This window comes from Taudactylus pleione, unplaced genomic scaffold (assembly GCF_031769625.1).
Source record: "Taudactylus pleione unplaced genomic scaffold, aTauple2 ptg000535l, whole genome shotgun sequence".
Classification (NCBI taxonomy): Eukaryota; Metazoa; Chordata; class Amphibia; order Anura; family Myobatrachidae; genus Taudactylus; species Taudactylus pleione.
In genome coordinates, this window is record NW_028284937.1 from 6,258,288 (window position 1) to 6,276,278 (window position 17,991).

The window sequence follows — 17,991 nt, forward strand, 5'->3', positions numbered from 1 at the left end:
CAGTGGGGAACATCGACCCGCTTGCGAGCGTACTGCTGCTCGCGAGCGGGTCTGAATGACCCCCTTGGTTCTTTGAAGGTTCAGGTATCGGCATGTCTGTCTTTTTTCAGCGCTGTCTTGCCTTAATCCCAAACCCGCATCCAAACCTGACTGGAGGAAAAGAAGGAGATGGGAGATCCAAAAGGCAGTAGTGTGAAACCTCTGTTCCTCACACCAGACCACATAAGCACGCCAGATACGGTGATATTGAGCCGACGTGATCGGCTTACGAGCCCAGAGCATAGTAGGTATTACAGAGTCCTGAACACCATGGCGTCTTAAGAGAGCGGACTCAACAGCCATGCCATTAAACGGAGCTGCTGTAAGTCTGGGTAAAAGCAAGGACCTTGATCTGATCGAAGAGGCAACGGCCAAGGATCCCTGACGAGGAGCTGCTGAAGATCCGAGAACAAAGCCCTCCGTGGCCAGTTCGGAGCCACTAGAATAACAGTTGCCGCTTCCCTCTTGATAACACGTGGAAGCAGAGGAAAAGGAGGGAAGAGGTACGCAAGGTTGTAACTCCAAGGAACCGTAAGAGCATCAGTCGCCTCCACATCCGGTCTCGAGTCCTGGAACAATAGTGGGGTACCTGATGGTGATGTCTGGATGCCATGAGATCCATTTCTGGCATTCCCCATTTCCGTACTAGCTGTCGGAAAACATCCGGGTGAAGAGCCCATTCTCCGGGTATGAATGTCCTGGCGACTGAGATGCTCCCAATTGTCCACTCCTGGAATGAACACTGCTGAGATCGCCACTACGTGGCTATCTGCCCATTAAAGGATGAGAGTTACCTCATGCATGGCCATGTGACTGCACGTCCCACCTTGCCGATTTATGTATGCGACAGCTGTCACGTTGTCTGATTGGACACGAACCGGCTGACCTGCTAGCAGAGAAACCGCTTCCAGAAAGGCCTTGAAAATCGCCCAGAGTTCCAGAATGTTGATCGGTAGACTCGACTTCTGTCGTGACCAACGGCCCTGGAAGTGATGGTCCAGAACCATCGCTACCCAACCCCCTCAAAGCTGTTATCTGTGACCGATTTTAGAAATGGGTAAATGGACAAAAAACGTTTGGCCATATGAAATTTCTGGTCAGGATGTCGCCAGGCTGTAGACAACTACATATTTAATTCCTGTGAAAAAGGAGAGAAAATAGTAGACCCTCGTTTTGTTCCGAATAATGATGCATCAGGAGACTCTGTGTACTCCTCATCTGGAGTCTTCAAGACATGTCGGACCGCCAGGATAAGGGCTTCCATTCCCTGGACACCCGATTCAGAGGACTGTTGGTGAAGGTCGTCACTGTCTGACAAAGCTTCCAACTCACCTTCCTCCTCTTTCTGTGAAAGAGGCTCTGCGTCAGAGTCGTCCTAATGGAGGAGCGCTGGGAGAAGTCTCTTTTTCTTAGATGGTCGAGCAGCCGCACCAACCCTAGAAGAGGAAGCAGAAGAACCCATGCATTGAGCCAAGCCCTCCACAGAACGGGCCAGGTTTCTTGCCCAACTTGGCTCTCTCTCTGCGGAATCCGAAACAGCGGTCTGGTTCCTAGCCGCTTCTCTATCTCTGTGTGCGGCAGCTGCAGAGAGGTCAGCCATAACACCTGCCCAGGTAGATATCCAAGGCGGTGTAGGGGCTGCATCTGAAGATGGGCCTGCAATAACTGGTCCTGACATACAGGACTCAAATAAACCTGCACCATCAGAGTGTGCCTGAGGCAGCTTAGCATTACATTTAGAGCAAACAAACACCTTCTGTGATGTTTTAGCAGTTGTCCCTCTACCTGTCATGATGCAGTCAGACACACACACAGACAGACAGAAAACCCTCAGATAAGAAGAGGAACCACGGGGTACAGAGGGACAGGTAAATTACTACGTTTTGGGCTGAGCTCAGCTCCAAGTGATCGGCTCTCTTGGGCGCGATTCTAAAACTGGGGCTTCTGGGGATAGAGGGGGAGGAGTCATGCACCCTTATAAATTTAAAGTGCCAGCTTCACTCATCCGCCTCTATACACCAGTGTCTTAGCCTCCAGTGTCCCCTGGTGGATGAAGGAGTTGGCAGTGTTAAGGATATTGGGAGAGCTGCTTCTCTGTCCACAAACCGGCACATTAAAGCCCACTGCCACAACTCACAGTGAGTTGGATACTTAAATAATGTGGGGGCATCAAGCCTTAATAATGAATAGGCCCCTAAATACTTTATATCAGGTAGGCAGAGTCAGAGCCATAACTAGACTCTTTGGTGCCCTGGGCCAGAAAGAGCATTGGCACCCCCCATTTTTGAAATAGGGACATAAGATGCACGCCTGAAAAAGGAGAATGGCCTCATGGGGAAGGGCATGACAAATCTGAATTGTCCCGTACTATGAAGGGGTACCAATCTCTTACTGGCCCATTGTTATCCAGGTGTCACTGCTAAATACAGAGTGAATACAGTGGCTGCAAAGATGATACACAATAATTATGCAGTATAACTCACCAGCTCTGGATGTGGGAGAACGCTGGTGAAGATGCACCTGCAGCAGGATTTGTCCATCAGAACAGCCGTGCACAAGCTTAGAGTCGGCTGTGTAGATCACCAACTGAAGTTATAGAAAAGCCGCTACTTGTAGTGTATATGCAGGAAATATCTGCGGCAGAGCGATCCTTGTATGTACACTGCACCAGCAGCTAAAATCACAGGCAACGGTACTCGAGGTGCGCTAGTAACACCTTGGTCAGGAAACAGGTGCTGTGTTCAGGGATGCCATGAATAATTGTGGGGCAGATAGCTCCATGTGTAAGGTGTCTGACTGCAATGTGAGAGGTGATAAGTTCGAGTCCCAGGTATGACAGTATCCTGAAATGTGTATTAAATAAAAGAGGATATGTCTGAAGGTGTTTGGGGAGGTGGCAAGATGGAGGGGAAGTCAGCCAAGGAAGAGATAGGGGTGGCCAGGAGATGCTGGGGATGAAGCTACAAGTGAGAATGATTATAAACAGAAAATTGACAGGCTCGAACAGCGATCCCCACGCCGGTGCCCTGTGCCCTGGCACGTCGCACCATCCTAGTTACGGCACTGAGCAGAATGCATCACTCCATAGAGATAAATGTTCCTTATGTAAGTAGCCATTTCCCTTTTTCTCCTGTCAAAGGAACAGAACAGGGGGTGGAACAATAAAAAAAACACATGTGCACATATGACTCTCCAGACATGTTTATGAAAAAGTGGCTGCATGTTGCCATGAAACCCACCAAGCTGCTAAGCCTTCACTCCAAGCTCTTGCTTATTGGCCCTTTTCTATGCTTTATACCCCATGGGCAACATCTCGTATTTTCTGCTTCATGCCCGACTGAGCTTTACCTGTGTTCCCAACGCCTAGATAAGTGATATGACTGAAGGGTGTTTAATGCAAATCAGAGATATGAGATTTTATGTAAATGCAGAGTTAAAGGGCATATGGGGCATTGTGATGGTGTAAATGGGGTATTGAGTGGCATATGAGGTAATCTGATGGGTGTTCATGTCTGATTGTTGTATTGTTATAATTTATTCTTGATATTAAGGGCACTGAAGATTAGAGGGCCACACATACAGCCCCTCAAGTATATCAGGTTGTCATTTTTAGCTGCATTTACAATTTATATTATTGAGTTACACAGCAAAGTTTGAGGGAAAAGAGCATACAGCCTCTTCATCCACTTGAGGCAGCCACCTTGCCCTTCTAATTCACAATTCTTTAAAATCCATTTGGACATTGTTTCATAAAAATGGAATGCACTCTTGCTTGCACTGCTCATGTGCTAACCCCAGCAGTGCGTGGATACTTATTTCTTTCTGGGGAGTGAGTCATCAGCAGCTGGTGACCCAATAATGCCTGGCCTCTAGCTCACCTCCAGGCAATTAGATATCAAAAGAAATCTGTTGTGATCCCTCTTAACCACAAAAGCAGTACGACCACCAATGGGGGCCTATGCTGGAAAATGTGCGACCTCCAGGACAGGCCTGTGCTGAAATATTTTCGATAGTGTTTTTGGGAAAATGTGCATCCATCAGCAATGGCAGCATGTACAACTACCAGAAGTAGCCTGTACCGGAAAGTGTGCACATCTGAATTGCCTGTGCAGGAATATGTGGGGAGCCAGTGCAAGGAAAATATGCAACACCAGGAGCCAACAGAAGGGACCTGTCTGGGAAAATATCTTGACAACCAGTGGCCTGTGCAGGAAAAAGTGCAACCACCATGTGGGTCCTGTGTATATAAATGTGCGAGCTCCAGGGAAACCTTTGCAGGAAGAAAAAGAAAAAAAAAAAAAAAAGTGCATCCACCAGGAAGACCTGCACAATCACAAGTGGGTGGGGTGCCAGAAAAGTGACTTCCAGTGAGACCTGACCACTAGGAGGGCATTTTCTACAAAATGTGTAACCACCAGGGGAAACCTGTGCTAGATGTGCAACCACAGAGGGGAGGCTGTGTGACAAGTGTGATGGGAGGAGCAGATGGGAAAAGGTTAAACCACCTCGTAGTTCAGCCACTAGGAGGGGGTGGCCCAGAAAATCACCGGCAGAAAGTAACCCGACAAACTTTTGAGATTTCAATAAACAGGTTACTCAGCCTTCCAATTAATGTAAGACTGCATGTTATTGTACATATAAATCAGCAGTTTGTCAGCTTAATAGCAATATGCTGAAATAATTACCTGCTTTTACATAGAATATATCTTGGGAGTGTTTTTGCTGTGTGGTAACTGCAGGGTCTCCATTACCCCTTTTTCACCAAAATCCTTGGTCTGATCCAGGATTTGGAACTGTTCCATTCCGGGTCAGACCCGGGATTTACCCCATTTCTACTGTGGTAACGACCCAGGAATATACCAGGTCAGTGCCATTCACACTGCACACAGGTGCAGTGCCAGCTCTTGGAGATGTAATCACCAAGCGCCGAAAACTCCAGATCTCCCCTGAATGCCAGACCGGCGACCAGGGTAAGGGGTTCATTCAGGAGGCTGTCTGACAACTCACCGGGGACGGAGAAATTACAGCCTCCACATAAAAAACGGAATGGTCCGGACCATACAGGGAGGCTGTAATCTCTCCCTCCCCGGTGACAGCTGTCAAACAGCTTCTGAATACCAGCCAATCACCATGCAGTAAACAAGTCCCAATCGAAAGACCCGGGTTACCAGTTTCCACTAAGCCAGATCAGGGTAATACGCTGCTTGAGGCCCAGGATTTTTTCCTTGGAGCCTTTTCCACTGAGCCGCTACCCAGGTTCACACGGCAACAACTTAAGTATTTTTGAAAAAGGGGTATATTTTATCTCTATTCAATTCCATCTAAAGTGCTATCCAAAATTCTGCTACAGTGGAAAGCGGAGAACCATTTGCTCAGTGCATGCTTAACTAGCAACAGGTCCATGTGTAGAACAAGTAGTTAATACATAGAACTGTAGTCAAAAGCCTTTAGTTACAGCCTCAACTTTCAAGAATGAAGCTGCAACAATGACACCTGCAGGATAAAGGAGATACAACAGGTTGAGTTGTAACATTAAATATTAACTTTGTACAGTCCTAAGAATAAATATCACCAAAGGGCAGTGGTCAAATGTTTTGAACACTCACAATAAAGGGCAATGGACCAGGTTGAATTTTTAAAATAACCTGTAACTTTGAAATTAACAAGTGCTTATCTCTTCATCAAATGCTTCTAGTTGACCATGTTCCAATAACAGGTCAATCTATGACAGTCAAGATACTCTATACAAACTGGAAATATCAATATCGAATGTCACTATTGTTTCAAATGCTGAGAGGATGTGATTAAACCCCAGTATCATAATAATAATAATCTAAGTCTTACCATGTCATATGCATCACATTGCAAGTGATTAACAAAGTACACAAGCAGTTAAATACTGTGTAATGCACAGTCCTAGTGTACCATAGCTTATTCTGCAAATACTCCCAGGAAGGTGGTTTCTTTAAATACTAAGGGCCCCATTTAACAACTAACCTAAATATCAGATGCATATTTTGTTTAGTGATACAAATATGCCACTGGTATTCACCATTACTAGACCCTCCGGCGAGGTGCGGCAACGTCCTCCGCTCACCTGCTGGTAGCCTATCGCTGGTAGCCAGCGACAGGCTACACTCATGCGCAAGGGTCAGCCTGTGCATGACTTTCACCCGACAGTGCCTAGAAGGCTTAGCCAAAGCGGCTGATGAAGAGTCTTCATTGCCGGCAATGGGGAACGGGATGTAGTCTGGAAGCAGACTGTGTAAATGCCGACCGCCGGCTTCCAGACTCTCTAATCCCGGCGTGGTACTAATGACAGGTGTCAAAAACTCGACGCGTGTCATTAACCATACGCCGGAAGACAGATGCCCGGCATACCGAACGAAGGTAAGCCGGACGCAAACAGCCGCTGGTTAGGTTTAGGGCTCCCGGGGGGGACTTAGGGCAATACCTACTACACCCTGGGGAACGGGTCTCTTTCGCTATTGCAATGCGGTGACAAACATCGGTAATCTTAGATTACCACTGCTTGTTGAATACTGAAAGGATAACATTAACCCATTAGCAAGTGCTAGTGTTCTGCATCATTGTTAAATGGGGCCCATTGTTACTAATGTCCCCTTTAACAAAAAAACACACACTCTGAAAGAACTTCCCCAATTGGTAACAGGTCTTATGGTGCATACACACGATCAGATTTTTCCTTCAGATATGAACGATAACGATTTAAAAATCGTTCAGTCGTTCATATCTGAAGGAAAATCGTTCATATCTGACATGCCTGAACGATGGACGATCAACGATGCGCGTTCCCGTTTGTCAGATAACGATATCTGACATCTGATGGGTTTGCAGTCAGACTTGGACGATTCCATTCATTTTAATGCAGTCAAAAATCGTTCAATCGTTCAAATCGTTCAAAACTTTGGTAAAATCGTTCAAATCGTTCAGATCGTTTAATCGTTCATCTGACAAATCTGACAAATCTGACCGTGTGTACGCTCCATAAGATGTGAGCATTTAAACACATTTTCCCTGAAGACCTGGTACATAGTCTTTTTTTTTCAATTAGTGGTGCTCAATGACTATTCACCCCCATGAACGGCATACACCACCTTCACAACTACTTATGCGATGAACCATCTGTCAGCAACTGACCATTCTATATGAACAGAGTTGTAATGCACAAGTTCACATTGAAAGCTCTGTAGGAGCCAACAGGTGTCTCTGCAATTATCAATGATCCCTAATCATTTGTTCATGTCAATATTGTACACAAGTAGAAACACAAAACCAATGTTAAGTTTTTACTAGCATGATCCTTACAATGCGTTCTAAAATCTGTTAACACAATATTTGTTACCTGTGGACCAGTTATAAACACCAGTATCATCTGCAGTACTTCCGAGCCCTGACATATTGCGGTGCAATGAATATTAGTTATCTATAGTCTACTTCCAGTTGTATAGCCCAATCCATCACATGTAATTTGATGGTCCAGAGAAATTGACGATCAGTTTGGCTTTGGGGAAGTCATCCATTAGATGTAGTGTACGGTCACATTAGATCTATACAGCGTTTTGCAGACTGGGACGCTTTCTTTATCCAGTACATTTGGTGCTTTTCAGTGTATGGTGGGGAATACCATGCACATAGCCAAGTAACCAGCTCCTGATTGTGGTTACCCAAACAAGTTCCATAATTACACCTTTTATGGGTTACTCCCTCCAGGACAGATCTTACTGAAGCCTCAGCAGATTTAAAAAAACATTACAATTTATTTTAGCAGGGGGAAGGATTAAAGCTGCCCATACATCTGCGACTGATTGTCGTGATCCGGTGATGCGATGGGAAATGCTGGCGTTTCCAGGTGGAAACGCCGACTGCCCACCATCGATGTTCAGCAATCCATGGCAGGATCGATGAATTTTGACATGTTAAATGTCCCCATTAGACAATCGCGATCATTTTTTGATCAGGATCGCCAAAAACCAACACGTTGGATTTCTGCGATGCTGGGTTGCAGCAATCCATCAGACTGGGCCCTTCAGGGTTTTTGGCATTAAAAAAAAAAATCTCTACTTGGCATGTTGAATCCTGATAGGGGATTACCGAGCATCTTCAGCTGCTTATAAAGTGCATAAATAGCAGCTGAGAGTAATCATGATCTAATTGCTGTAATATACTGGAAACATTAACATTTGACCAGATCACTCCCACCCCAGGTACCTGCAACAGCATAATTTTTTTAAATTCTATTAGCAAGCTTTCCCTTAATGCAAATGTCAAGTTGCTCTCAATACAGATTATAGAGACTGGGATGCAGATCTGTAATCATAGCAGAGGCTCCCAAACACAGTCCTCATGTTACCCCCAACTGTTCAGGTTTTAGAGTGATCCATGTTTGAGCACAGGTGGTCAAATCAAATTGACAGGTACTAATTAAGTCACCTGTCGTCAAGCATGGATATCCTTAAATCCTGGACTGTTCGGGTGCCTTGAGGACTGCGTTTGGGAACATCTAGTCTAAGCATCAACTGTAACGGGTTCCACTCAGTAAAGCTGGTCACACATCTAAAGATTATCTGTCCAACCAGCCAACTAGTTGATTGGTTGGAATGAAAATCTGGACAGGTATGAAAGCAAATGACAATCAGCAATTTGCTCCCAAATGCCAGAAAGTGGACAAAAACTGCTGTTTGAACAAATTGTTTAGATCAAACATTTAACAAACTTGTCTGACGACCATTTTCATCTGTTTTCTGGAATTTAGGAGCAAATTGCTGATCAGTTACTCCCATACATTACCAGCTTTTCATTCCAACCAATCAGCAAGTTGGCTGGTTGGATGCAAGTTGGTCTAGTGTGTGGCCAGCTTTAGAAGTTTAACGCTTACGTAATCTGGTGGATTGCACTACACGTCTCGGGACCGAGAGAACTCCATTGCCTACAGACCACTCTAATCTGATCAGGTGCTAGTTAGAGAGGTGTACAGCATTTTGGAACTTCTATAACCAGGATTCTATTTGTTAAACCACTGTTAATTTGAACAGAAGTACTGTCTCAAAAACCAAAGGTTTGTGAAATATTTAGAATTTTTCTAAATGTATAGCAGGGTATTCAACATGTGGCCCCCTCCAGGTGCTGTGGATTAACATATCCTGGGCTGTGTAGTTCCACAGCAGCTGGAGTGCTGCATATTTAATACCACTGCTGCATAGTAACCTCAAAAATTATTTTAATGTATGCTGTATCCCATTCATTGGTTAAATACAAATATATACACCTATTTTTCAACAAAGTTGTTTTTAAAACCCACAAAGGATATTGATGGATATTTATACAAAGTCCCAGTGCTGTCTCAATTTTACTGGTCAGTGTCAAATAGATCATTTGCATGATATTGACGCCATAGTCACGAGAATGACATCAGCGTTGTGCTCCATGTGGTAATTGTATAGTAAAACATTAAACCCATTTTGTTAAAGTGTTTATTTTATAATACATCAGCACACTTTCAAGATGGTAGTTGGTACAGTAAGTTATCTAATGTTTAATCTTCCTCTTCATCATCTCCACCACCAGTACCACCCTGTCCCTTCTTGGCATTCTTTCTCTTGACGCGGCCAGGGCGTCCACCACCGTATGGTGAGCGCAGAGAGAAGTCAATGTGCTTCTGGGAATCCAGGCGCACAATGAAGGATGGGATGTTAACCACTTGCTTGCGGACACTGCAGGAGAAATGGGAGGTTACCATTGTTAGACCACGTTTAAACAGAAAATGCTGAATCTCAACCAGAACGCAGTTTCTATCCCATTTGCTGTGCAGTAATTAAGCCAGTATAGCCAACCAAAAAATGAATACTTAAAAGATCTATTCAACTACACCATCCATTGTGCGAACATTACACTTGAGGATCAGGTACAAGTTGGTGTAACTAAAGTGCTTTAGGATTTAAGGGTGTCTTTCATTCTATGAACAGCTATAATGGCTAATCAGGGCCATGCATGTATTGAAAAGCAGTGTGCACCTTCTATATAGACAAAGCTCAGCAGCCCAGATATTCTGCTGGGGCAGAGACTAAGCACATTGCTGCACTACCTCCCTTTATGGTAATGAAGCTTTTAAACAAGCTTCAGGGCAGCCCACCATTTCATTGGGAATAGTCTAGGGAAGGCCTGGCCAACCTGTGACTCCAGCTGTTGCTAAACTAGTACCAGCATACTCTCCTAGCGATCAACTGGTAAAGCATGCTGGGACTTGTAGTTTCACAATAGCCGGAGAGCCACAGGCTGGCCAGGCCTAGGGAATCTAGCATAATAGCACATCACATTGTGGGATGAAGCAATTTGCAAACAGTGGAGATGAAGCAGGCAGACTATGCCCAAATAAGTGAGCTAATTAGCTGAAGAATTTGTAAAAGTTTATAGAAGAGTAAAACATGTTACGTATGGAACACATCCTACAACATCTTCCACTGTACAGGATGCAGATTACCAGATAATTACCAGCAAATTATGGACCCCTGTATTAACCCTGCGAGGGCAAATGCTGTACGACCCCTTCACAAGGTATATGGACAGAGCCAAATTGACCTTGCTGAATAAACAGCTTCAAGCCCACAAATTAGCAAGGTGTTGTGGAGTCCTCAGGTGAGTGCTAGGAGCTCCTGTGCATGGACATAGCCAGAGTGACACTGCTGAAGTCTCCATCTCAAGGACCGTTCCAGGTGCTAGGCAAGACACCAAATGCATACTTAGGAGACGCAAAGTTAATAGATTCTAGTTTCCTATAAGGAGTACAGTTTTAGCAAGTTAGAATGCTTTTATGACCATGGACAACAAGTCTAAGGCTGGGTACAAACCTAAATGAACGTGCCGATGTTCAGGGTGATTTGCCTTCACCCTGGACATCGCATGATTGCCGGTACACTGCACAATTTAATGGGCAAAACGATTACTTGTTCCATCCTTTATTAATATGATGGCGCCGCATGAAATATCTGCAGCACAGCCAATCACACGATAATGCATGCGACCATCGGGAGCACGCAATTGTGCATATACACTAGGCGATAAACACTATTTGTCATGCCGATACGCCAAATCATGCCGATATTGTCCTGTGTGTATGCATCCTAAGTTAAGATCGGGGAGCAGTGTTCACACTAATTTCTTGGTGCAAAGTCCTTGTAAAATTTACACTTAAAATGCAGTGGTAGATACATAAATGCCCAGAAAAAAACCTCACTCAAGATAATTTTATCCAATTTGAAGGGATTTAAATAAAACATTTCTCCATAATCAGAAATAGAGAATTATCCCTGATCATGGTCAAGTTTCCCTGTAGACTAGGAAAACAAATCTAAAACACTGCCATGCATTGCCCAGTGTTACTGTGACACTCCACCGCACTATAAACTGCTGACGCACCTCCTATCTAGATAGGACAGCTTTTGCGTTTTTACCAGATTTAACAATTCTCCAATAAACCAATATGCGTACATTGCAGATTAGTGATTGGCAAATCTTTCAGCCAAAAATAAGACCTGCAAATCATGAAAGTGCCCATTAAACTAGTAAAAACAAATGGCTGATTACTTGTTTATGGTAGCAATCTAAAGCCCTGATTGGTCAGTGATATCCAACATGGACAACCTGATTCACAGATTCTGACCACCATTTGGTTGGAATGGGCAATTGGTGAACCGCATACACTGTGTAAAGAATTGGCAATCTGCATAATGCTGAATTTCACCATTTGAAAGCTGAAGCATGTGCCTGATATTCCGGATATTACTCATCTAGGTGATCAAATCTTTAGAGGAAATAAAGTCATTATCGGAAACAAAGGGGTAGATGTATGAAGCAGTGAAAAGTGGAGAAGTGTGCAACCAATCAGCTTTGAGATTGCATCTATCAAGTACATTCTAATCAACTAGGTTGGCACTGATTGGTTGCCATGGGCAACTTCTCCACTGGCACCTCTTCATACATCTACCCTCTAGTTCTGGCAGACAATTAACTGCAGTCATTGCAAATGTTTCAACTTTTACCATTCTTTGGAAGCCTTCTAAATGAACTTTAGATTTTGAGTATAACTACAAAACCCCAGCTCACCAGTCAGACATGTGAATTTCCTTCTAGATATTAACATTTCGCACTCAGTCCCTCCTTTGACTACTAAGTTTTATATTGGACACAAGAAAACAGATGTCTATGATCTATAGAGAAATATGAATAGCCTCATCCAGTACAACATTGATGTGCATGGCACACTTACCGGATGTGCCTCTGACGGATCAGCACTCGAGCATGATGGATGGATTTTGCCAATCCCAACTTGAAAACCTGGGTCTGAAGACGCCTCTCCAAGAAATCTTCAATTTTCAAGCCCAGAATGTAATCGAGCTTCATCTTCCCTTCATCCAACACCCCAATACGCACAAGTCGCCTCAGAAGGGCATTACCTATAAATAAAAAATGCACTCTCAACACCTACCATTACTAAAGATGATCTGCTAGACACAAATTAGGATTTGGTTGTTTGGGCTGCATTTGCTTTGCTAGGAATAATTTCTATTAAAAAAAAAAAATGTCTAATGAAGCAAATGTTCTCCCTTTCTCCAGAAGTGATTTTCGTTAGCCAGCATATTGGAATATATATTTTGTAATCTCCCAAATCCTTCCCATTGCTACTATGTTACTACAACCCAAGATGGCCACCCCAAAACCTTACCAATTAATACTCCAAAATATGTAATTTTCAGAAAATGTTTCAAAGTAATTTCAGGGCCAGAAGAATAGAGTTTGGGCCACAAAGTTCCATATTTGGATGTACGCGAGTATCTCCTTTAAGACAACTGATCGATACCAGTGTCAAACAGTAATACATAGCCTTCTCGCTAAGCTGTATTATTGGGGCACTGCACCCTGCCCGTTTTTGGCGGCTCCCCGCTAAAACAGCCTGTGGGTGCAGGCCCCACCCACAGGCCGCAATGTTCCTTTGGTGGGGAAAACTGCAATGTAGAGATCACCGCTGGTGAATAGATGCACTCGGCATCTATTCAGAGAAGGGAAAGCTTGGGGTATGTACACAGTGACCATCTATAAAGCTCTTTGAAACAACCATGAACACAACACGGTGCAAAGGCAATAATAGCTGCGTACCCGAGTATTCATTTAATACCAGAATGCTACCTATTTTAGTACTATCCCAGCATCCATTGCTTAGTGACATGCTAGAAGCAGAATTCTTATTTTGTTAGCAAGTGTTCTAACAAGCCAGTCATACCTTCAAACAAACGCTTGGGATCCTTCTCATCCAGAGTAAGCAGCTCTCTGGCAGCTTTACGGATCTTGGCAAGGGTAAACTTAACCCTCCATACCTCACGCTTGTTACGTAGACCATATTCACCTGAGGAGAAAAATGAAAGTGACGACACCAATATCTAGCACTCTAATGGTTGCATCAGTCCAATTACATGTCAGACAATACCTACCAATGAGTTTTAACTCCTGGTCCAAACGCGACTTCTCAAACGGACGTCGTGGAGTGACATAGGTCTTCCGACACACCCAACTTCTGGCAACGGGCATTGTGGGCTATATCCCTGTTCACACAAAGCCAAAAATAATTGAACTTAAACACTAGGTATAGCAGAACACTGAAAACAATTGACAAGTATTATATACATCTACAGTGCCAGCATACTGCGTTACACTTCGTAAAGTGAGCAAGGCAGTTTCCAGAAGTTACGTAAACAGTTTAAAGCTGGCCACACAGCGATATTTTACACAATTTGGCCGATTGACGAACCGTAACAAATCCTGTATAATATGCCGAAATCGTAAGTCCCCACTCAGGATCACAATGCGCGTCCCCGTTGGTCGCACATCGCATCGTCAGATCTGCCGTGCCGTAGGGCAGATCTGCCAATCTAGTAAAGTGATGCACTGTGAAAGTCTGGATGCAGGAGAGATCGTATGAAGATTGGACACCAAATCGTGTGGAGATAGTGCAGAGCTGCTTGGGAGAGTTTCAAGGGAAATCGTACACATCTACTGATCGTGTGCACAGCGCTACATTTGGGCACCTTAAGACTCCTAATATTGTATTAGAGGAAAATAAAAACCTTATTCATCCGACTTAAACCAATAGCAGATAATCATAAATATGAACAGGCCAGTTAGTATTTGCTGCATGTTTTAAGTAATAGGTGCATTCATAATTGGAGTCCTAATGTTCCCATTCATCAAGCTTCAAAAACTAAGACGAAGCCAGTCCATACTATTGGAAACCGTTCCATTGTGTGCAAGACTAGATCAATTTGTATACCCCACCCAAAATATTGTATAAAAACATGCAGGCTGTGTGTTTAAAATGTATATAAAAAAATGCATTGTGTCTATATTTAGGTCCCATTACCAAGATCTCATTATGATATTGGAATATTCTGTATTGTGAAATACTTGCATATCTAAAATAGCCCTGGTCCCAAACATTTTGGATATGGGAGAGTCAACCTGTACCATCTAGCAGTTCAGGGATCATGGGACAGCTCTGAAAAACAGCAATCCTGGCACAAGAGCAATACGGGATTGCTCCAATGTATTAAGGTGCATACACACGATCAGATTTTTCCTTCAGATATGAACGATAACGATTTAAAAATCGTTCAGTCGTTCATATCTGAAGGAAAATCGTTCATATCTGACATGCCTGAACGATGGACGATCAACGATGCGCGTTCCCGATGGTCAGATAACGATTTCTGACATCTGATGGGTTTGCAGTCAGACTTGGACGATTCCATTCATTTTAATGCAGTCAAAAATCGTTCAATCGTTCAAAACTTTGTTAAAATCGTTCAGATCGTTTAATCGTTCAATCGTTCATCTGACAAATCTGACAAGTCTGACAAATCTGACCGTGTGTACGCTCCATTAGTGTTAACTGCTGAAAATTCAGAAAGTCAAGAACATTTCTTGCAGGACCATCGCACATTAGGATATAAGCCCAATAGTGAAAAGGTATTCAACATGCGACATTCCAGCTGCTGTGGAACTAAACATCCAGGTAAGCCCAGCCACAGTTTGTTTGACAAACAGCAGACCTGTGGCAGTGCATGCTGGGATATGTAGTTCAACTGCTGGACTGCCACATGTTGAATGTTAGTGGATAATTCCCCTTCCCTAGGTTATCTCGAAGTAATCAGTTACTGTCCAACATTCCTTACTATCCCCATGGACACAGAGGGGGAATATAAACATGTGGCGAGTGGAGCAAGACACTGCACGAAGCATGGCGAGCACACGTTTGTTCATTTGGTGGATTTTATATGGATGGGACCGCACTTCCAGGTGCAAATACTGAAAGGCATCTATACACTAGTCATGTTGAACACAAGTAGCGGGGTTGGGCGTCAGTAAGTAAAACAGTTTAAGAGCCAGTTTAATATTTAAAGGCTTTTTTTTACGAAACTCACTGCAGTCAGAACAGCTAGGCATTATTCTATTTTAGGCAGCATAAGTCTATAGCTAGGCCTATGTATGATGCATGCTGTTTACGACGATATAGTGCAGCCCTAGTACGGCCAAGGGGTAGTGTACAGATAGAATAACATATCATGGACAGTGACAAGAGGATGCGCCGGAGACCCTGACACAAGCAGGAGACAGATTCCCCCAAAGGACAGATCCCAACATGGCGGCACACACACACACACACACACACACACACACACCACGCGACCACACACGGCTGCTAATGATGCGCCCGCCACTAACGCTGACAGCCTGACACAGAGACTCGGCAGCACGACTGTGACACCCGAGAAGAGACGGTTACTAGGCTACCCGTACGGTCGATCATTTGTATTCCCAGCCCACTTCCCTACAGCACGTACCAGGCGGCCGCTGCGAGGAAAAGGAAGGGCCCGCCCGCTGTCTTACTATATAACACCTGCCGCTAGTCACGCCCATCTAACGTCACTTCCTGTAACGCCCTGCATTGTCATGATTGGGCGTGGCTCATATGTGTCGCCATCAGTAGCAGTGTGTTGTTTTCGCCATTTTGGTTACTGGAATAACGGGGAGTGAGACTGATACAGGTGTTTTGTCGCTAATTTGATGTCTAACAAGATGGCCATCGAATAGGGTGGCAGTTGTGCCATGGCAACATCCCTTGCAATGGTATGTAGCATCACAAGGTAACCATAAATGGTTATGTTGTGCGCATGCGCAAAAGGCAACAGAAATTTCCATATCTGTGCAAAAGGTGCTGTGTGTGCGGCATTAGGGATGGTCATCGGAGTGGCCTCCATCTATGGTTTCCATCAATGGCCTCGTGACACGAACCATCGATGGTTACAATCCATGTGGTTAGGTACCATCTATGGCAGGGATGGGGAACCTCAGGCCCGGGGGCTGTATAAGGCCCCCGGAATCATTTTGTCTGGCCCTCGGAGATTATTTCTACTAGCCTCATCTGGATGGCAGGGTGCCATTATAGGCAGCCAGAATCTATGCAGCAGTGCAGCCTGGAGCGTCCTTAGGCAGGCTTGCCTACCCTCCCGATTTGGTCGGGAGCCTCCCGAATATCTGGTGCCGCTCCTGACCCCCCAGAAAGGCAGGCAAGCCTACTGGCTGCCGCCTGACCCCCCCCCCCCAACTTCTACAAGAAACCCCCGCAGCGGGGGGCCCGATGAAGCGATTCGCGCTGAATCCTCTCATCATGGCTCCATCCCCTGCCGCACAATGCTAATATTTTCGGCAATGTGAAGAGGGGGTGGAGCCACAATGATGTGATTGCGTGGCTCCGCCCCTAAAACCTCGTCATCGCCCAGCCACACCACCCGCTGTGCACAGACATTCAGCTCCCTCCCAGAAGGAGGGAACTGAATATCGGCATGTATGTCCTTAGGACCCTTCAGATGGTCACACCGCTGCCCTTACAGCTCCCTGGAGCATCCTCAGGAAACTCCAGTCATACCTCCCAACATTTGATGATCGCCACTCGGGACATCTGCGCATAGAAGGCGCTCGCGCTCCCAAAAAGGGGACGTGGCCTATACGTAAAGGGGATTTGCCGAGCAGCACGCCCCATTGACATCACTAAGGGGCGCGCGGAGATGCTGAGCTGCCCCCGGGCTTCCCCCCGTACTGTGAATAGATACTGTGCGCATGCGCACGGCATCTATTATCGCTCTTCTTACCAGGTGGGACATCGGGACAGTCCCAAAAAAATGGGACTATCTCGCTGAATGCGGGACAGTTGGGAGGTATGGCTCCAGGTATTGTTGTAATCACTGGTGATTGTGGCCCCGTCCCAGTGTGACATCACACGATAATGTTATATATATCAAAATGGCCCTCGGCAGAAAAAAGGTTTCCCATTCCTGATCTATGGTTTTGCCCATCGAAAGGTTCGCTCATGCGACTGGGAAGCTTTCTTTGCGCATGCACAGAGGCCGAGCAGCTTCATTAAATTTTGGGAAGTGGGGGAGGGGCCTGGGAGGAGGAGTCTCGATTGGCATCTTGGTACACTGTGTGGTCAATCCAATTAGGTGCGAATTGCTATTTTCACTTTGAATTTGCATAGCGAATTAATTTTGCAATCCAATTAGCAACTCGCACTGAATCAGACTGAATTCGCAACTTTCCATTCACACCTCCCTGAGGGTGAGAGATGGAAAGGAAAATCTTTATTTTAAGGTTAAAATGTCGGGACACTGTGCTTAACCCCTTGGACAACCCCCCTAGTCACTTATTAGGCAATAGGAAGTTTCAAATTAGCTTAATTAGTCTAATAATTCTGTAATTTTTTGGGATTAAGAAAAAATTGTCCTCAAATGACCCCAAAATCTATTTTTTTCGTTAGTTTAGGCACCCCAAATTTAATTACATTCATTATTAAGTTTAAAAATGATTGTTTTTATCTTTTTTTTT

At 44.6% G+C, this 17,991-nt stretch overlaps 1 protein-coding gene across 2 annotated transcripts; it reads right to left on the reverse strand.

Moving 5' to 3' along the window:
• Positions 1-9,519: 9,519 nt before the first annotated feature.
• RPS9 (ribosomal protein S9) lies at positions 9,520-16,030 on the reverse strand. 2 transcript variants are annotated; one of them, XM_088450927.1, is made up of 5 exons: positions 15,951-16,030; positions 13,545-13,655; positions 13,337-13,459; positions 12,326-12,512; positions 9,520-9,773 (listed from the first exon to the last, which is right to left on the reverse strand). In XM_088450927.1, exons 2-5 carry the CDS (start codon positions 13,639-13,641, stop codon positions 9,596-9,598), a joined length of 585 nt encoding a protein of 194 aa, XP_088307053.1. In that variant the 5' UTR covers positions 13,642-13,655; positions 15,951-16,030; the 3' UTR covers positions 9,520-9,595. The 2 variants fall into 2 exon arrangements, with proteins under 2 accessions (XP_088307053.1, XP_088307052.1); XM_088450926.1 differs by lacking the exon at positions 15,951-16,030 and adding an exon at positions 14,765-14,981.
• Between the last annotated feature and the right edge of the window lie 1,961 nt (positions 16,031-17,991).